The sequence below is a fragment of the Piliocolobus tephrosceles genome, chromosome 6 (assembly GCF_002776525.5).
Source record: "Piliocolobus tephrosceles isolate RC106 chromosome 6, ASM277652v3, whole genome shotgun sequence".
NCBI lineage: Eukaryota > Metazoa > Chordata > Mammalia > Primates > Cercopithecidae > Piliocolobus > Piliocolobus tephrosceles.
The window spans coordinates 35,734,447-35,755,363 of NC_045439.1; the positions used below are offsets into that span (position 1 = coordinate 35,734,447).

General features: G+C 44.8%; 1 protein-coding gene across 2 annotated transcripts in view; it reads left to right on the forward strand.

Annotated features, from left to right (window-relative positions):
* The window catches only part of MAP3K9 (mitogen-activated protein kinase kinase kinase 9), an 89,320-nt gene that overhangs the window by 5,012 nt on the left and 63,391 nt on the right, over positions 1-20,917 (forward strand). For both annotated transcript variants that reach the window (XM_026455925.2, XM_023182916.3), the window contains exon 2: positions 3,258-3,671. In XM_026455925.2, the coding sequence (XP_026311710.1) occupies positions 3,258-3,671 (414 nt within the window). The remainder of the gene's footprint in view (positions 1-3,257; positions 3,672-20,917) is intronic.

Genomic DNA, 20,917 nt, shown 5'->3' on the forward strand with positions numbered 1-20,917 from the left:
GGCATATTTTCCTCATTCATAGAGATGACATCAGGCACAAATTAGTAATCAGTCAGGATTCGTTTTGGGGCTCAGAAATGCTCAAGCTATTTTAAGCAAGAAAGAGATTTAGCACAGGAAATTCGGTGCTTGCAGAATTGTTGGAAGGGCTGAGAGAAGAGGCTCTCAGCTGGACCTGTGTGAACAACTCCCAGAACATAGCAGAACTGGCCCACCAGGTCAGCTGCTACCTCTCTAATTGGGAACATACAGAATCAGGAGCTGCCATTGAAGCTGTTGGCTTCAAAAACACCCTGTTGTGTCTGCAGCCTAGAGATTAGGCAACCACTTGGCTACGAAACATTCCTCTCCACATCTACAGACTTAGTGATTGGACACCAACATGCTGTTGCAAAAAATCCCCGCAGCAAGATGGTCTTCATCTCACTTCTGTCTTTCAAATCTTGTGCATCTAATTGGCAGAACTTAATTTGCATTCAGAACTTTAGCTGTAAAGGAGTCTGGGAAATGTAGTTTTTAGCTTCCTAGCCTCTGTAGTACTGAAATTTATGCTAGAAGGGTTTTGGAATGGATGCCGATTGCTAGTCTACAATATTCTGCCATGACATTCATTCTCCAGGAAGACTGCTGGATAAGGTGATAACCTCTTTAAACAGTTGGAATTTTGGGGTCAGGATGGGCCATACTTTTTGTATATCTAAAGACTATCCACCTAACTTATCCACCTAAGAGTTTCCTTTGTGCAGACTGCCAGTTGCATTACAAAATACAAATGAATATTAGCCCCAGATGGGATAGAGGTGCTATAATTAAGCAAGAACAGATTTTTTAGCACCACCAGCATCTGAGTGGAGAACGGAGGCGTTACAGGGCTGGCTGAGTGAGGAAGGGAGTAGTCAGCAGTGGCAGTTCCTCTTTTGGTCTTGCCAAAAGTTCAGAAATGTATCTTTGTTTTCTTAGGTTTTTTTTAGTAAAGTGTGATTATTTTCTGTATTTGTTTCAGAAGGTCCAGTTCCAGTTCAGTTTTTTTTTTAGATCTGAATTTGGTTTATTTCCTATCGAGATAGTGTGTTAGTCCATTCTTGCTTTGCTTTGAAGGAATACCTGAGGCTGGGTAATTTATAAAGAAAAAAAGTTTAATTGGCTCACGGTTCTGCAGCCTGTATGGGAAGCATGGCACCAGCATCTGCTTGGCTCTGGTGAGGCCTCAGGGAGCTTTTTTTCATGGTGGAAGGTGAAGTGGGAGCAGGCATGTCACATGGTAGGAGCCAGGAGCAAGAGAGAAAAACCGGGGAGGTGCCACACTCTTTTAAACAACCAGATCTTGTGTGAATTCGAGCAAAAACTCACTCATTACTATGCCAAGCCATTCATGAGGGATCAGCCCTCATGACCCAAACATCTCCTACCAGGCCCCACCACCAGCACTGGGGATTCCATTTTGACATGAAAATCAGAGGGGGCAGATATCCAAACCATATCAAGTAGATTTTTTTTTCCATTTTATTTCAAGGATCTATTGGTCACCTACAAAATGTTTGGCATGGTAAGTGCAGTGGTGAATAGAGCAGGCAGAATCTCTGCCCTCGTGGGTCTCATAATCTGGCCTGGACAATAGGCATTGAACAAGTAATTAAGTAATTATAACTTTGATGCCTCTTGTGGAATGGAAACTGCCATGAAAGTGTTTGATAGGGGCCTGACCTCATTTGGTCTTGGGGATGGAGAAGTTCTACTATGAAACTGATACTTAAGACCTGAGGTATGAGTATGAATCAGCCAGGTAAAGACAAAAGAAAAGAGAAGATACAGAACAGGGTTTCCTGCAAGAAACAAAACACACTTTGCTCATATAGCACTTAGCCCCATATGTAGCTCGATTTATAATCACTGGCAGCTATTATTATCTACCCATGAAAGCCTTTCCACACACACCGAAATATATAATCAAGTACCTTAGGTGCAAACTCTGGATTTGGGAAGGAGAATGATTGGTTGGGATACTGGGTGGGATACTGGGACTATCAGGGCTTGAACTGAGGCACAGATGACTGCTGGAATAAGATCTCTCTTATGAGACTCCTTTCCTATGTTTCAGTCACCAGGTCCAGGTAGAACCCAAGTTCTGAAAGTCTCTCAAATTGACTGCGTACTCCCCATATTCCCTGCTGCTGAGGTTCAGACCTCTGAGCTGCAAGGCCTCCTTAGAGGGTCCTTTTGCTGTTGGGTCTCTGTCTTCCAGGTTAGTTTCCAGCGGCTGCCAGAGTTGGTTTCCTTTCTAAATTACAGGTCTAACGACATTCCTTTTCTGAAAGATACATGATTCCTCTTGTTTACAGTGTGAAGTTCAAGCCCCTCAGAATGGCTTTAAAGACACTTCCTGGCCTGGTTACCCTCAACAAGGCTTTGAGCCTTGTCTCCAATCCTGATGCACATGACCCGGGCACAGCAGACTCCCTGGAGATCCTAATATACCGTATACTTCCTACTCCATGTTCTTGGCTCCTGTCCTTCCCTCTGCCTGATTGTCCTTCCCTACCCCGATTTCCTTCATTGCCTGAGATCTCTCCCACTCACTCTTTAGGGCCCATTTCAAATGTTGCCTTCCCTGAGAATCCTTTCCCCACTCACCTTAGTGCTGTGTGCTGCTGTGGGAGCTAGTGATTTTCCTAAGCCTCTAATCATACTTCTGCGGGAGGTCTTCTCATTCTATGGTTTAGTTGTTGGGTGTCTGCCTTGGCACTGATTTGGGTGCTTCTCACCACTGAGCACACAGTAAAGCTGAGTAAGTCTCGAAGAAAGGATCTCGGCCAGGTGCAGTGGTTCATGCCTGTAATCCCAGCAATTTGGGAGGCCAAGGCGGGAGGATTGCTTGAGCTCAGACATTTGAGACCAGCCTGGGCAACATGGCAAAACCCCATCTCTATATTTAAATGTATTTTAAAGGAAGAAAGAATGGAAAAAAGGTCCTCCCCCATATTCCCTTTAGTTACAATAGTTGATTTTGGTACAGGATTCTGCATGATTTTCCAGGTGGGATTTTTTTCGTGAGTATTTATAGAATGCCTACCGTGTGCTGACTGTCACTAAGGAAAATGCAAAGGAAAATAAGTTAATTGTAGCTCCTGCCCTTATGGAATTTGCTTTATAATGGGGAGACAGAAAGGCCCAGTAAACAGACAACTTGCCGTGTTTACCCTAAATACGATGTTTTCAAGATGTTTTTGACTTGCTTCTTTTTTTCTTCCCTTTCTCAGTGTTAGAAATTGATTTTGCGGAGCTAACCTTGGAAGAGATTATTGGCATCGGGGGCTTTGGGAAGGTCTATCGTGCTTTCTGGATAGGGGATGAGGTTGCTGTGAAAGCAGCTCGCCATGACCCCGATGAGGACATCAGCCAGACTATAGAGAATGTTCGCCAAGAGGCCAAACTCTTCACCATGCTGAAGCACCCCAACATCATTGCCCTAAGAGGGGTATGTCTGAAGGAGCCCAACCTCTGCTTGGTCATGGAGTTTGCTCGTGGAGGACCTTTGAATAGAGTGTTATCTGGGAAAAGGATTCCCCCAGACATCCTGGTGAACTGGGCTGTGCAGATTGCCAGAGGGATGAACTACTTACATGATGAGGCAATTGTCCCCATCATCCACCGCGACCTTAAGTCCAGCAACAGTGAGTATGAAGAGATGGGGCTGGAGGGGCTCAGAGCAGTTGCAGATGCATTCCATGACGTCAGTAGGAGTGATCTCCTAATGGAACCTTAGAGGACAGTGGAACTCCTTGCTTATATTCCATCCTTGAATGGAGATGTAGGAGGTGAGATGAGTGCCGAGAAAGATTAGTTTAGGAAAAGAGGAAAGAGGCGCCTGAGGAGTTTGGAATAATTTTGAGCTTTTTTTTTTTTAGCAGTCAAGAGTGGCCTTGCCTACTATTTTTCCACATATCAGAATGTGTAATTCTGACAATGCTGTGCACAAAACTTGTGGGAAGTGTGAATATTATCACTAAAAGGGTTTTCCTTTTTGTGGAACGAGAGGTAGAACAAGCCTTTATTATCTGTTTGAATGTTTACCTAAACACCTCAACTTGAGGTACCCATCCCAGAAGGGACTATAAGAAGAGAATCCTGTTGTTTAAACTGAGCTGATTCAGGTGGCAATGTCCACCTGGAGAGCATGGCTTGCTGGTACTATTACCGACCTCCTGGTAGCCCAAGGGTGGTATTAATTAAATGCCATAATAACCTAGTATTTAATAGCAGGGAACTGAGAAGCAACTGTTTATTAAACATCCAGAATCCATAAACTGGATTTAAAGCAAGTGTTAAATATTAAATGGTGAGTTGGTAGAAGCTCCAGTCCTTCACATCGGCTGACTCAGCAGGGTTAGGAATACGCTTCTTTTCTGTGGTAGTTTGAGCTCTCTCTCGCCTAAACTGGGTGGTAAAGAGGACACAATTGCATAATGGTATGTACTTAAAATCACTTGGAGCATCCTGTCCCAGAGAGGAGGGCATTTGAGTTGAAGGACTTTGGGGGTAGCAGGGGCCCCCAGGGACTTCTCTCTCTCTGTATCCTTCAGCTTTGAGCCTAGAAATCCTTCAGACTCTGTTTTGTTCCAGGCTGTTCCAGATGTGGTTTATTTTTCTGTTGATGCTGTTGTGAATCTGTGTACTTCAAAAACTACATTTTAAGGCTGAGCACGGTGGCTCACGCCTGTAATCCCAGCACTTTGGGAGGCCGAGGCAGGCGGATCACGAGGTCAGGAGCCCAAGACCATCCTGGCTAACACGGTGAAACCCTGTCTCTGCTAAAAATACAAAAAATTAGCCAGGTGTGGTGGCGGGCGCCTGTAGTCCCAGCTACTCGGGAGGCTAAGGCAGGAGAATGGCGTGAACCCAGGAGGCGGAGCCTGCAGTGAGCCAAGATTGCACCACTGCACTCCAGCCTGGGCAACAGAGTAAGACTCTGTCTCAAAAAAACAAAACAAAACAAAACAAAAACAAAAAAACACTACATTTTAAAATTATGTAAGTAGTGGCGGGGCGTAGTGGCTGACATCTGTAATCCCAGCACTTTGGGAAGCTGAGGCTTGAGCCCAGGAATTTGAGACCAGCCTGGGCAACATAGTGAGACCTCATCTCTTAAAGAAAAATTATGTAAGTAGTAAGTGTCGGTTGTAGAAAATTAGAAAGTGCAACTAAAAAGAAGAGGAAGTTAACCTATAATGTTTCCCTTCTGAGAGAAGAACTGTTACATTTGGCATGTTCTTCCTGACATTTTTAAAGCGTATCTAGTTTATATATATATGCAAATATACATTTATCTTTTCTACCTGTATTCTTTTCCCCCTTAATAATAGAAAAACTCCTTCTTGTAAGGATATGGAACATTAGATATGTGTTTAGATATGATGCATGTGAAGTATTTAAGTTACATAAAAAATCAGGTTTCTCTTTTTCCCTTTGCCATTTTCCTGTCTCTTTATCATATGATGATTTTCATCCCCCCCCACCCCCTGACTCAAATTCTCTTCTTTAAATAAATTGAAACTTTTGGTGACCTCTTTTCAAAGTAATTTCTACCTAGAGATTACTTTAAGTGATGGGGTAAAAAGAAGCAGATGTATTGCTGGAAAATGTGAAAATGTGATGGAGAAGCTGAATTTTCTTTATTTTACTTTTTCTAATATTTTTATCATGTTGAGAGAATTAGGCAAAGTACTGTAATGTTACATAATTGTGCCCATTTAGAAAGTTGGGCTAGGATAACAAAGTTGTACAAGTTAATAGTTTACTTGATGAAATTTTGAATTTGGTGTAATTTTAAGCTCTGCATACACGTTTTTACCTCTTAAGAGATTTGTATTTAGGAGCGGAGGCTCTAATGCAGGAAAAGTTACCCTGTTAAGGTTCTGCTGTTTGTAGGAGAGGGCAAGAGACCTGAGTGTCATTCTGTTATTCAGGAGACAAAACTCTGGTCCTTTCTTTTTCCTTACGTGGATTTTAGGATTGCCACGGGGGAGCCATCAGGATTGCAGGAGTTGTATAATACTTAAACATTCGGCAGTATTTTAAAGGACCTTCTCAATATAGTTGATGGCCAGTAATGTTTCTGGTCCACTGGACTGCATGGTTGGTGCTGAGGTTGATGTCAGTTGTAAATCTTACATGTGTGTTGGGGTAGCACTTTGACATTTGTCTGTGGGTGGATGTTTGCCAAGGATTGTATACATCTAATATGAGCCTCGATGATACCACCATTCTTATTCCATTGCAATGTGTGCATGACTTAAAAATGATTGTATTTTATTTTTATTTTATTTATTTATTTATTTTAGAGACAGGGTCTCACTCTGTCACCCAAGCTGGAGTGCAGTGGTGCGATCTCGGCTTTGCTGCAACCTCCGCCTCCCGGGTTCAAGTAATTCCCCTGCCTCAGCCTCCTGAGTAGCTGGGATTACAGGCGCCCGCCACCCCACCCAGCTAATTTTGGTATTTTTACTAGAGACAGGGTTTTGCCATGTTGGCCAGGCTGGTCTGGAACTCCTGACCTCATGTGATCCACCTGCCTCAGTCTCCCAAAATTGTGGGATTACAGGCGTGAGCCACTGCGCCCAGCCTTTGTTTTTTTTTTTTTTTTTTTTTTGGTTTTTTTTTTTTTAATTATTATTTTTTAAATAGAGACAGGGGTCTTGCTCTGTGGCCCAGGCTGAAAATTATCTTAGAAGTGCTATGCCACTTCTTTGCCCATTGCCTCAGCTCGGGAGCCATAACTTCTTTGTATTTCGTAGACCTGGGAACACTGGCTTGTTTTCCTTGCTTTGTTAAGGGTTCTGGAGAATTGGATTTTGGTCATTGTCATGGGAGGGCAAAATACTAGGAATTATATGTGTTAGTTGACTTTGACCATTAGAGAAAAGAGTATGTATACACGGGAGCTGTCTTTGTGGGAAAGAGAAAGCAGTCGATGATAAACGCCTAGATGTTAGAAAGGTTCAGTAAAAAGTGACTTATTAAAATGTTTTATTATCCTGGTCATCTGCTTTAAAAAGTCATTTGCCGTTTTTTGGCAGTGAAACATGTATGGCTTATAGTATCCTATGTTGATAAAAAATCTGCATTGAGTTTAGATCGACTGTACGTAACCTGAAAAGCCAAACAAAATAACAGTGGCTGAACAAGGTCTACATTTACTTGTCTTTGGAAAGAAGTCTGGAGGATTTTAGGGCAGCTCCATATTGTCGTCTGGGACCCAGGCTCCTATTTTTTACCCCCTCATCCCAATACTTGGCTTCCATCCTCATTGTCACCCTGTAGTCTAGATGGCTGCTGGAGTGCCAGTTATGAGGTCCAGGTCACAGGCCTGAAGGAGGAGAGGAAGCAGAAGTACAGAAAAAGTGCCCCATGTGGCTGAGTTTGCTCCCATTAATTTCCCAGAAGTCCAGCGTGCCGTATGTGCGTGCGTTAATTGGCCAGACTGTGGTCGCCTGGCCATCGCTAACTGCAGAGGAGACCAGGGAGATGGAGGCTTTTATGCTGGGTGTCAGTGAGCCCAGCTGAGAATCAGGGTCTGTTACCAAGGAAGAGCATTCACTGAGGAATTGGCAGCTAGTAGTCTTACCATGGAATCTTAATGCAGGACACGTATTGGTATGAACTGTTACCTCAGATGGCTAGCATCACACAGCCTAACAAGTTTAGCCAGGCCCTGGGACATGTGGCTCAGACCCCTGGCTTAACTACTGGTTTATACAACTTTAACACATTACCTCATTAACTTAAGTATCACACCCTAAAACTACTTGTAAAAAGCCTCTGGCTATAAAAATGGATTTATGTGTCTCTGCTCCATCAGACTGGGGAAAACCAGTTATGTGATTGTTAGCAAACACATTGTTGAAAGATGGTCTTAAATGGAAAGGTTGTCCTTTTGGGGGCAGGTAGATGGACTTCAGGATTTTGTATAGTAAGTGGCTTGGCATAATGACATTTGGCGGAAGAGCAGTTTAATAGTGGCCATTAAAAGTTAAAGTTAAAGTGGCCAGGCGTGGTGGCTCATGCCTGTAATCCCAGCACTTTGGGAGGTTGAGGGAGGAGAATCACCCGAGGTCAGGAGTTCAAGACCAGACTGGCCAACATGGTGAAACCACGTCTCTACTAGAATACAAAAATTAGCCGGGTGTGGTGGTGGGTGCCTATAATCCCAGCTATTGGGAGACTGAGGCAGAATCACTTGAACCCAGGAGGCGGAGGTTGCAGTGAGCCGAGATTGCACCACTGCACTCCAGTATGGGTGACAGAGCCAGACTCTGTCTCAAAAAAAAAAAAAAAAAGAAAAACGTTAAATAAGTAAAAATATGAATATTCAAGTAATATGAAAAAGCTTTGCAAAGTAAAAACGTTGAAGGTAGTCTCATTATTTTTCTATTCATATTAAGTAATTTCTTTCCTTCTCTTAGAAAATACAGAAAAGGGCTAGGCACAGTGGCTTAAGCCTGTAATCCCAGCACTTTGGGAGGCCGAGGTGGGCGGATCTCTTGAGCCTAGGAGTTTGAGACCAGCGTAGGCAATGCAGTGAAATCCCATCTCTGCAAAAAATACAATAAAATCTAGCTGGGTGTGGTGGTGCATGCCTGTGGACCCAACTACTTGGGAGGCTGAGATGGGAGGATCGCTTAAGCCTGGAAAGTTGAGGCTGCAGTGAGCAGTGATTGTAACATTGCACTCCAACCTGGGTGACAGAGTGAAACTCTGTCTCAAAATAAATAAATAAATGAAAGAAAAAGAGAGGCTGGGTGTGGTGGCTCATGCCTGTAATCCCAGCATTTTGGGAGGCTGAGGTGGGCGGATCACGAGGTCAGGAGTTCGAGACCAGCCTGGCCAACATAGTGAAACCCCATCTCTACTAAAAACAAAAAAATTACCCGAACATGGTGGCATGTGCCTATAGTCCCAGCTACTCGGGCAGCTAGGCAGGAGAATCGCTTGAACCCGGGACGTGGAGGTTGTGGTGAGCCAAGATGGAGCCACTGCACTCTAGCCTGGGCAACAGAGCGAGACTCCATCTCAAAAAAAAAAAAAAAGAAGAAGAGGAGGCCGGTCACAGTGGCTCACTCTTGTAATCCCAGCACTTTTGGAGGCCGAGACAGGTGGATCATGAGGTCAGGAGATCAAGATCATCCTGGCTAACACAGTGAAACCCCATCTCTACTAAAAATATAAAAAATTAGCCAGGCATGGTGGCACATGCCTGTAGTCCCAGCTACTGGGGAGGCTGAAGCAGGAGAATTGTTTGAACCCAGGAGGCAGAAGCTACAGTGAGCCGAGATCATGCCACTGCACTCCAGCCTGGGTGACAGAGTGAGACAACATCTCAGAAAAAAAGAAAAGAAAAAGAAAACAGAAAAACACAGGTAGAAACACTGTGTGTTTTTCCAGTTTTTTTGTGCATTTTTGCGTGTTTATTTTTACCCCTAGATAATATCCTAACAAAAATATTGCTTGTAGCATGTGTTTCTCTTCCCCCTGTCAGTGTATTGTCAGCCTGTGGCCCTAATCACTACACTATTGCCTGCACACTCCTGTTGGACAGCTGGGGTATTTCATTGTTGTTCTGTGTGGCCTAGTGCTTTAGTTTCATATAATTGGGAATAATGTCATTCTGCTCACAAGGCCACAGCATCCACATTGCATTAATGTTTGATTTATCCCCTGCCTGTACCTTTTTTGGGTTTCAACCAACTCATCCTTAACTTTATAGCTGAAAGAGCAGAGGTGAGTGGTGAACTGTATTTGGGTTGGGACTAGGCACACCTGCCTTCCTCTTTTCAGATGTCAGCTTAAATGCTTATGAAATCTTTGCTGCCTTTTCTTCTTCTAGAGGCACTTTCTTCTTTAGCCAAGCTGGTCTCCCCTTTCCCCCTTGCTAGCAGGGGTGCCCTTACCTCGTCTCTCTGCCTATCCAACCCCTCCGCAGTTTTCTGTGCTCAGCTCAAACCTGGCTGCTTCTGGTAGTGTATCACATATACTTGCTATAGTCAGTGCTAAGTCGTCATTTGATAAATGTGTATTACCTGGTAGTTCGTAGAAGAATGTTGGAGTGACAAAAGACTAGAACCCCTGGTCTAATGGCTGCGAGTTCAACTGCCACCTAGCCAGGGTGAGTCAATCTAAAGCGCTGGTAGGCATTCACAGGCCATAACAAAACACCATGGTGGCGTGCAGGCCAACCTGCCAAGTTATACAACCTGGCCTCTTTTTGTTGGCTATGATTTCAGGAGCATCCCTTACATCTCCAAATAGGTTTTGTGTCTTTAGCTCCCATCATAGTTCCAGGTGCATAGTAGGGTCCTCAATAAATGTACAGATAAAAAGAATGAATGAATGAATGAATGAATGAATGAATGAATGAATGAATAAAATATCATATGAACTGGTTTACTTATGGGATCCCAAAGTGTAAACATTACCTTTCTCTTATCCATGGATGTCATTCAGACCTCACTTGTGTGGAATTATTTATTTATTTATTTTATTTTTTGTTTAGTAGAGACGGTCTCGCCATGTTGCCCAGCCTGGTCTTGAACTCCTGGGCTCAAGCAATCCACCTGCCTTGGTCTCCCAAAATGTTGGGATTACAGGTGTGAGCCACCAGCCCCTGCCACATGGAATTTGCTTTTCATCCTTATTAGAATCCCCTGGCCCTTGATCCATCCTAATTGTCTGAGCCCAAACACCTGTTTTGGATGCTGGACTGTGGTGGTGTGACAGTGCATTCGTTATTAATCCCAAACGCCTCTGCCTCCTCCCCTCTTCACACTTTTCCTGATCACCAGCCCCGGCTAACTCACTGGCCCATGTCTCCACTGTAGCCAGTTGCCGGCTGCTAGGCGCTGCTGGAGCAGACCACTGCCCGGTGCTGTTGGGTCTACTCCCAGTCTGTTCTGTCCAGCCTCAGTACTCCCTTTGTTCCCAACTTGGGGACTGCCTGTCATGCTCCTCATAGTGCCTGTTGTAATTTTGTTGAGTTGTTGGATTGGCTGCTTCTCTTGTAACTGGAGGTCCATGTAGCATCTCCCCATCCCAATTCTGTTCACTTGCACCTTGTCCTCATCTCCAACCTTCTCTTGGAGTTCACAAGGTCAGGAAGCTGAAGACATACTTTCACCAGTGTGAGGATGACAGAGCTTTTGTCTTCCCCTTGGCCTCAGCTCAGCAGGCTCTAACATTCTAAGCCCTGGAGTATACCTGGACCACACACTGGCCAAAGCTCCTGACTGGTTTTCCTGTGTAGGATTTCTCATGGCTGGTGAGTTTGCTGGCTGCCAGATATATGGCACTCTGTGACCCGCTGGATCCCAGTCTCTAGTGTCCTTGTCCTGCACGAGTGGTAGAGCCCATTCCACCTGATGGAGGAAGCAGCTAAGGCTTAGGCACCCTGGCCAGGGATGATGTGGCATAGACTTGCCTCAAAAAAGGATGAGGAGTAGCCGAAAAAGCAGTTTTTTTCCTACAGGAGAATGAAATAGGCAATAGAGCATTCCCAGAGTGGACCTGGAAAGCGGTGAAGTATCAGCTGGAAAACCCAAGTCTTGGTCCTTTTTGAGAGGTAGGTAAGTAAATGACTTTTTGTATGCTTCATGGAGGCCTCTCCAAATGAAATACTTTTGGCATTACCTGGCTCAGATACTTCTGAATTTCTCTCCCTCTTTTTTCCCTTAGTCAGGTCCTTTGGTGGTTTTTGCTACGTGTTCCTTAACAGGGAGTTGGAGGATGATGGATGTGTTTTGAGGATTTTCCCAGGCAAAAGTATACCCAGGCAAAAGTGTACAAGCGCTCAAAGAATTGGATTTATCTTTTGGTTGCAGGAGGCTATGCCAGAGGTTAGCTAGCAGCCACCTGGCATGTCTCAGAGCATCCTGCTCAGTTGATGGGTAGCATTTCCCATGAATACAGAGACCTGTTCTGCAAGCCAAAATAAATACGTAAGTGAATAAAGCTGAAATGAAGCAAATAACCAGCCAGGTGAGCAGGACTCAGCAGAAGAAACCAGTGAGGCCAGAGATCTGACTTGCAAGTCTGGTTGCATCTCGGCTTCTTGAACGTGGTTTGGGAACCTTGCCTTTCCCTTTTGTCCTGTGCCTTTGTGGCCATCTTCTGCGCAAAGTTGGTTTTCTTTTATGGGCCAGTCTAAGTGCCTGGTGTTAAGAATTCAGCAGCAAACAAAAATATTCATGGGCCCTCCCCTCCAGGAGCTCACTGTGGGGTTAGGGAGAAGGACCTTGATCAAAATAAAGTTGCACAACATGTAAAGTCAAGACTGTGGTGAGTACCATGAGCATGGCTGATAACGGGACATGCTTCAAGAGGAGTGCTGGAGAATTCTCTGAGGAAGTTTTGTTTCCGATGTGATCTGAGAGAGTGAAGAGTGGAGACAAAGTGGAAAGGGAAGGTGGGGCAAGGAGGTTCCAGGCAGGGAGGCCAGCAGGCCCAGTGCTCTGTACACTGTGGCCTCCTGGGAGGCAAATTGCACGCTTGGATTCTCTTGCCTCTGTCCTTTCCTGTGGTTGGTGGAGAAGGATTCTTAAGGGGAGCGGATCTCTTTGTGGGCCACATGCCTTCATTTCCCAGTGGTTGCTCTGGAGTCCTGCCTGCCTCTTCCTATTTCATCACCATGGAGGTTCTCTGCAGCTTACTCAGTGGGGCAGCAAGTAGCTCAGGACACCAGGCAACTTTTTTTTTTTTTTTTTGTGAGACGCAGTTTCACTCTGTTGCCAGGCTGGAGTGCAGTGGCATAATCCTGGCTCAATGCCTTCCCACCCCATCCTGCCTGGGATGTGAATCACACCCTGTCCAGCATGTCCACGCTGTGCGTCTTCCCTTCCCCACATCCCTTCCCAAGCAAACCTGGTAAGAGCTAGGTATTGACCAGTTTGCAGGTGGTCTGTGGCACCGTCATTGCTCAGGTTCAAGATTTGTCCCTCAGGATCTCTAAGGAGATGAGAGAAGAGCCTGCCTATCTCTCCTTTCCTCCGCATCTCTTGGAAAAATTTCCATTCCTCAACCTGGTTCTTCACCTCGTTTCAATGAGGTAGCTCAGGGTCACTTATGGATGGCACACAAAGCAGTGATGTCAGTGGTCTGGTTGAGTCAGGAGAAAAATGAGCTTCCGTCCCATGTCCGGGGAGTCCAGGTCTTTACTGTGGAGTCTCCTTCAAGACCCCTGACGGCCTCCTTTAGAACGGCACTTTGTTCCTCTTATAACGTAAAGATTAACATAGGGCCAAGGAGCCACCTGGAATCTATGCAAAATGTGGATACATTCATTTTGGAGGGAAAAGGTCAGGGCTCTTATTATTGTAAGACTCAGTGAAGGTTAAGAATCAGTATCATTACAGAGAACTTAAAGTGGGCATCTGTGTAAGAGGTGTTCTGGTGCAGTGGAAGGAACATGGGCCCCGGGGCTGTCCTTGACACTGACCAGCCGGGTGGCCCTGGGCACATCTGTGATCTCTCTGGACCTCAGATTCTTCATCTGGAAAATGAGAGGTTTGGACAAGTGGTCTCTGAGGTCCCGCCCAGGACTTTAAAGCGTGAATGTCTGTGTGTTTGGGAATGTTAGTGACTACACAGTTTGTCTGCCTCTGTGTGTCAGGCTATAGTGTGCTCGGGTTCCCCATTTTGGGACTTGTTCTGGCTGGGGCTGAATCTCCTGAAACGGAATCTTTGCTGAGTGGTTTAGTGGAGAAAACAGTTGACAGGAGCCCACAAGTGCTCCCCTTCCCCCACTGCTACTCAGGGCATGACAGATGGCCTTGCTGAGAGAAGATGCTCTGGTCACATGAACCATCCTGGGGATTCACAATAATCCAAGGACAGCTTTCCTGCTAGAAGCAGGACACAGTTAGTCGCCTGCTACTCTGTCCTTGGAGCTAAGCAAGGGGCATCCTGCTGTCTCAGAGCTTTGCTGCTGCTTTGATTTACACTTGCTTCCTGCTCACTTTTTTGAAACAACATAGGGCTTTTCCAGGTGGGGCTCAGGGTCACTTAGGCAACTTTAATTGTGTGCCTCATATATCCCCCTCACCAGCAGAATAACAGGAAGACATGTCCCCTATGTGGTCCATTATACTGTAAAAGTGAGACATATAAATTAGACATACTAAAAGCTGTGGATTGCATGTCCCTTTCTTTCCTAACTTCCCTAAAGTTTTTGCTCTTTGTAGGAAACTTGAAGGTTTTGATCTGAGAAGAAAGCATTTTCCCCATAAGATTGGTTTTGGGAACCACTGTGGTCTAATGGAAGAAACACTGGCTTTGGAGTTAGATAGACTTGGATTTAAGCTACTTCCTGAGCACTTGACATTGGGCATGTGGCTAACCTCTTGGAGTTGCAGGAAATCTCATCTGTAAAATATGAACAACACAGAAATGAGCAATACTGTGTTAAGATGATATGAGCTATTATGTGTCAGTATCTCACAGGCACTGGATTCAGTAAATGGCACTGTGTTTTTTTTCCTTTCTAAGGAGTAGGAGAAACTTCTTTCCATTCCTTGTTATTTTAGTTGCACACATGACACGGCTGAATTTCCCTTTCTAAAGTGGTGCATGAGGATTTTAGGCAGCCCCGAGTAGCCCTCTCCTAAGCCAGCCAGGCATAGTTTTACTATTCCCACGGAAACAGGCAGATTTAATTCTGCTGAAGCCCCTGAAAGGGACTGAGCCCCACCAGCCCCTTCTAACTGTGCAAAAGCCTCTTGTGGAAACGGCCGGTGCGTCTTGCACCCCTCTAGACTCAGCCTTAACTCGAAGTGCTCGGTCCTCTGAAAAATGCTGCCTCGTCCTGTCTGTTACAGCCTTTGGCTTGATTGAATGGGACAGCTGGCCAGTTTTATGGCTCTGCTGGACTCTCAGTTGATAATTAAAATGCTTTTGCCCCAGGAGGAAGGCAATATATTTCTTTCCCTGCCTTCTCTGCTGCATTAGTCTGCTTTTTTTCACATCCTCTCCTGGCCTCCCTATGTCAACTTAGCTTTCTTTTTACACAGTGTCATTTAAGACTTTGGCGTATTCACGGTGGATTGAAGAGATTTTGAGTTTTGTGATCTTGTTTTGGAAGGTAAATAGAGCATATTTGGCTCTTTTTCATCTCTGTATAAGAGCTTTGTTTCTACAGCTACTGTCTAAATCTGGTTGTGTCCAGCACTTAGTAGGTCCTCAAGATGATAATAACAGATTCTAGCACTGTCTTTCCCATGCATACCTCCTTCCCATGTAGACATTCTCCAAACAACACCATACCTCTTCTCCTTTAGAGCCCTCATTTAGGATATGAACCCTCTCTTCTTTTGGAGATGAGCCCATGTGAACTGTGGGTGAAACTGAATTTGAGTCCTACCTGGCTCTTACTTGCTAGCTAAGGACCTTGAACAAATGACATACCTTCTGTGGCTTAGCTTTTGTAGATATAAAGTGGGAATAATTATAATACCACCGATCTCATCTTACAGCGTAGAAGTGAGGATTAAATAAGATCATCTGGGTGAAGTTCTTAGGAGTTCCTGGCACATCATAAGCACCCAATATATTGACCATTTTAATTATAATTCCATCTGCTACCCTTATTCCCTTAGTATTTAGATCACAATTGGTGATTGTATTTTTTGTCTTGTACTTGCATTTTCATTGTTTGAGTCGTAATCTTTCCAGTTGTACTGTAGAATTTAAAAAATTCAAAATGTAATGGATACACATGGGTAAAAATAGGACAAAACTGAATACAAAGAAAAGTCTGTCTCCAGAAAAAGAGAGAGAAGAAAGAAAAGTCTGTCTCCTTCTCATCCTAAACCATAAGTTTACTTCTTAAAGGCAAATGCAATTAAGTTTTTTTTGTCTCTGGTAACTTTTTTCTATGAAAACAGAAATCCCAATAGAATTCTTGACAGCAGAGGTGTTGCTGTTTTTCTTTCCTTCATCTTCCCTTGCTCCCCCCGTGTCCCTCTCCCCTCACATCATGCCTAGTATAGGACGTCGCATGTAGCGGCCCAGGTGTTCGATGGCAGTTCCAGTGTGGCCAACCAAAAAAATCTTGTTTTGTTGGTGTTCCTTGGAGTAGTTTGTAAAGTCAGAAGCCCAATGTGTGTCTCTGGAATTGCCCAGCTGTGAAGGTGCTGATTGTCCATCCATCCCTTGGAGCAGGTTTGGGAGTGGGGCCCATTGCAGCAGGGGGGCATCAGGATGCTGGCAGTGACTGACCTTTTTTCTTCTTTTTTGAGACAGAGTCTTGTACTGTCACCTAAGCTGGTGTGCAGTGGTGCCATCTTGACTCGCTGCAACCTCCGCCTCTGAGGTTTTCAAGTGATTCTCCTGCCTCAGTCTCCTGAGTAGGTAGGATTACAGGTGCCCGCCACCATGCCCAGCTAGTTTTTTGTATTTTTAGTAGAGACGGGGTTTCACTCTGTTGGCCAGGCTGGTCTTGAACTCCTGACCTTGTGATCCGCCTGTCTTGGCCTCCCAAAGTGCTAGGATTACAGGTGTGAGCCACTGCACCTGGCCAGTGACTGATCTTATAGTTAAGACCTTTCTCTGCAAATGCTTGTGACTGCAGGCTGATGTGGGCTGATGAGGCAATGTAACAGGAAAAAGTATCATTGAAAAGGGGAAAAAAAAAGAGTTATGCTAGATTCCAGTGTGCAGATACAACTGTTTTCATCTTTATATTTGGCTTTCCTATTCTTATCTATATACCTCATTTCCTTCTGCCGTTTAAGTCACGGTGTACATGCCATCTGGACACTTAAATTTTTTTGTTTGTTTGTTTCTGCATTCTGTTAACCTTCAGGGTCCAAGAGGAAGGAGGACACCTTAATCAGGGAGTACCAAGAAAAACCAAAAAACTAAAATAAAAACAATAAATAAGAGGAAGGAGGAAAGGAATGTGGTTAGGGAAAATAGCAATAGTTTTTGGATTCTGGTCATTCTTCTTCTTCTTTTTTTTTTTTTTTGAGACGGAGTCTTGCTCTGTCGCCCAGGCTGGAGTGCAGTGGCGCAGTCTCGGCTCACTGCAAGCTCCGCCTCCCGGGTTCACACCATTCTCCTGCCTCAGCCTCCTGAGTAGCTGGGACTACAGGCGCCCGCCACCGCGCCTGGCTAATTTTTTGTATTTTTTTTAGTAGAGATGGGGTTTCACCGTGGTCTCGATCTCCTGACCTTGTGATCCGCCCGCCTTGGCCTCCCAAAGTGCTGGGATTACAGGCGTGAGCCACCGCACCCGGCGGATTCTGGTCATTCTTGACTTTCTTCTTTGCTTATTGATATGATTAGAGCTTACCGGAACCTTAGAGTTGTGACCCAGAGAAGCTGGGTGACTTGCCTAAGGTCATCCTGATACTCATGACAGTGTTCCTTCTTTTAGCCCTACAGTGGGACTCTGTTACTCTGCCAGGCTTTCCAGCTAGGACCAAAGTATTTTGGACAATAGTGGAAAGAGGATCTGCTGTACCCCATTCAAGGAACCTGGGGGACAGCTTGCTTATACGGTCCCAAGATCAAAGTTAGAGGTGAAGTCAGTGTTTTTCCTGGTTACTAACATGAACTCAGTCATTTTTTTTGGTATGTTATGTAGAAGGATAACAGTGTTCAGTATTCTGCTAGGTGGTACAATTTTTAGGAAGAAAAGAATAATAAAAACATTTTTTATTTCTTTTTTTTTTGAGACGGCGTCTCACTCTGTCACCCGGGCTGGAGTGCAGTGGCCGGATCTCAGCTCACTGCAAGCTCTTCCTCCCGGTTTTATGCCATTCTCCTGCCTCAGTCTCCTGAGTAGCTGGGACTATAGGCACCCGCCACCGCGCCCGGCTAGTTTTTTGTAATTTTTTTAGTAGAGACGGGGTTTCACCGTGTTAGCCAGGATGGTCTCGATCTCCTGACCTCGTGATCCGCCCATCTCAGCCTCCCAAAGTGCTGGGATTACAGGCTTGAGCCACCGCGCCTGGCCTCATTTTTTATTTCTTAAGCAGTGGACTCCTGGCTCCCTGTACTTAGAGATAGGAATCCCTGCTTAGAGATAGATGGGAATCCTGGAGTGGATTGTTAATAATCTCACTGCAGCTGGCACAGTTGTGTGATAGAGAGTTGTTTTCCTCTCTCCCCTGCCTTAGGAGACCTGCCCTTACTAAGTATTTGGATTAAATTAATAATAAAATAGCTTGCTTTGCCCAAATGCACAGCTGCTAGTGACAAGGAGAGACGCCACATCACATCCCATGAATGGCAATGGAAAATCAACTAAGGACTTAAAATTTTCTCACATAAACTTCGGATGATTTAAGATTATTAGTGTAACCTGACATTATCTGATACTCTCCTTGGCTTATTATTCATGGTGACAGTAATACGTGGCCCTCATGTCCTTCATCCCCCAGATAGTCCTAGAGGTAGGAGAAAGAGTATGGTAGGCTCCTCTTCTCTGCCATTTCACTCGCCCTGTTTTTAGTTACTCGTAGTCAGCTGTGAGCCAGAAATATTACATGGAACATTCTAGAAATAACGATTCATAAGTTTTAAATTGCACACCATTCTGAGTAGCGTGATGACGTCTCATGCCTTCCCACCCCATCCTGCCTGGGATGTGAATCACACCCTGTCCAGCATGTCCACGCTGGGCATCCTATGTGCCCATTAGTCATCCACATGGTCTGTCCTGACATCCAACCATTGACATTGTCACAACGCAATGATCCAGGGTCATCCAAAGCAGACGATCCTCTGACTACACATCAGAAGGTCAAAAGTAGCAAACACTGTGTCACTGTGTCACAATGCCTATATCATCTACCTCACTTCACCTCATCACATACGCATTTTTTCATCTTATAACCTCACAAGAAGAGCGAATACAGTACAATAAGAAAAGGAAAACAAGAAGTCAGGAAAAACACTGATTTCACCCCAAACTTTGACCTTGAAAGTTTTGACTCTGAGAGTTTCAGAGAGAGAGAGAGAGAGAGAGAAACCACATTAATAAAGCTTTTCTTATAGTTGTTCTATTTTATTGTTAGTGTTAATCTCTTACTGTGCCTAATTTATAAATTAAACTTTATCATAGATATGAATGTATAGGAAAAAACAGTATATACAGTATATACGTATTCTATCCATGGATTGGGGCATCTACTGGGGATCCTGGAATGTGTCCCCTGAAGATAAGGAGGGACTACTGTAATCATACTTTGTATTTGGTCCTTTAGAATTTTATTTGAAACAGTATCTACCTGAGGTGCTCCAGGAAGAGGTGGTAGTATCCCCATTTTATAACAGAGGAAGCTGAGGCTCAGGGAGGTTTAACAATGTCTTGCCCAAGAACACATAGCTAGAGAATGATAGGGCCTGGACTCAAATACCAGGCTCTTGAATGCTTGTGTGGTTTTCCTTCTGCTCTGCTCGTTGGGAACAGACTGCAATAGGAGATCCTCCTCTAGCACCTTGTTCTGCAGGACAGACCCTGTGACTCACCAGAGGGTGCAGCGGGGCTAGACCTGGACATTAAACCTGGTCTTGGGGCCTTTGTGGGGTAGATCATCCCCACATTTGGAACGATAGGTAGGGGATCCTTCACTTCTCCAACCCAGGGCCTCTGGCACTTCCAAACCTAGTGAAACTAAAATGCACAAGACCTGAGACCTCATTTCTCTTTTCCCCAGGGCCCCTCCAAAAGCACACAATTTGAACCTCAGCCATCCTTCTGTAGCCTCAGCTTTGCTGCTTGCTGCTGCTTTTTTTTTTGGGGGGGGGGGAATCTCACTCTGGAGTACAGTGAGTGGAGTACAGTGGCCTCTACCTCCCGGGTTCAAGCAATTCTCCTGCCTCAGCCTCCTGAGTAGCTGGGATTACTGGCACCTGCCACCTCACCTGGCTAATTTTTGTATTTTCAGTAGAGATGGGGTTTTACCATATTGGCCAGGCTGGTCTTGAACTCCAGACCTCAAGTGATCTGCCCACCTCAGCCTCCCAAAGTGCTGGGTTTACAGACGTGAGCCACCGTGCCCGGCTTCAGCTTTGCTTCTTGTTAGTGTTTGTCCTGAACCAAAATTGTGCTTGCATACAGCTCCCCAGAAGTTGGGCCATCACAGAAGCTTCCACATTATTGGACTCTTATTCTTACTTGTGTTTGTGTTGTGGTTTTTTATTTTATTTTATTTTATTTACTTTATTATTTTTTCTTTTGAGATGGAGTTTTGCTCTTGTTTCCCAGGCTGGAGTGCAGTGGCGTGATCTCGGCTCTCTGGAGCCTCCACCTCCCAGGTTCAAGTGATTCTCCTGCCTCAGCCTCCCAAGTACCTGGGATTACAGGCATGCCCCACCATGCCTGGCTAATTTTGTATTTTTAGTGGAGACACAGTTTCACTGTGTTGGTCAGGCTGGTCTTAAACTCCTGACTTCAGGTTATCTGCCTGCCTCGGCCTCCAAAAGCACTGGGATTACAGGCGTGAGCCACCATGCCTGGCCGTGGTTTTGTTTTTGTTTAAACAAAAGAAGTATATATAGATTTCAGATACATTCACAGATGATTGTTTATGGAATTTAAAAAATTTTAACTAGAAAAGTAATATAAACATTCAAAAAGGGTTTAGCCACATCTGTTCATTCCAGAGCCCTGTGTGGTTATTCACATGCCATGTCTTTCAGCTCTGTGTAGTCTGGGAGGTGAATGGGCCCTTCTGGGGAGTGTCTTTGCAGCTGATTTTATGGCCAAATGGACCGTGTGCGAGCAAGAGGGCAGTTCCATTCCTCATGGAGGAGTGCTGAGCAGGCTTTGTGGTGCCCACGTAACACTTTTAGATGAATATTATGAAAGACAAATGTGACTTCACTGTTCATTCCTTGATGCTCCAATTTGGATTGATGGCTGGTGGAA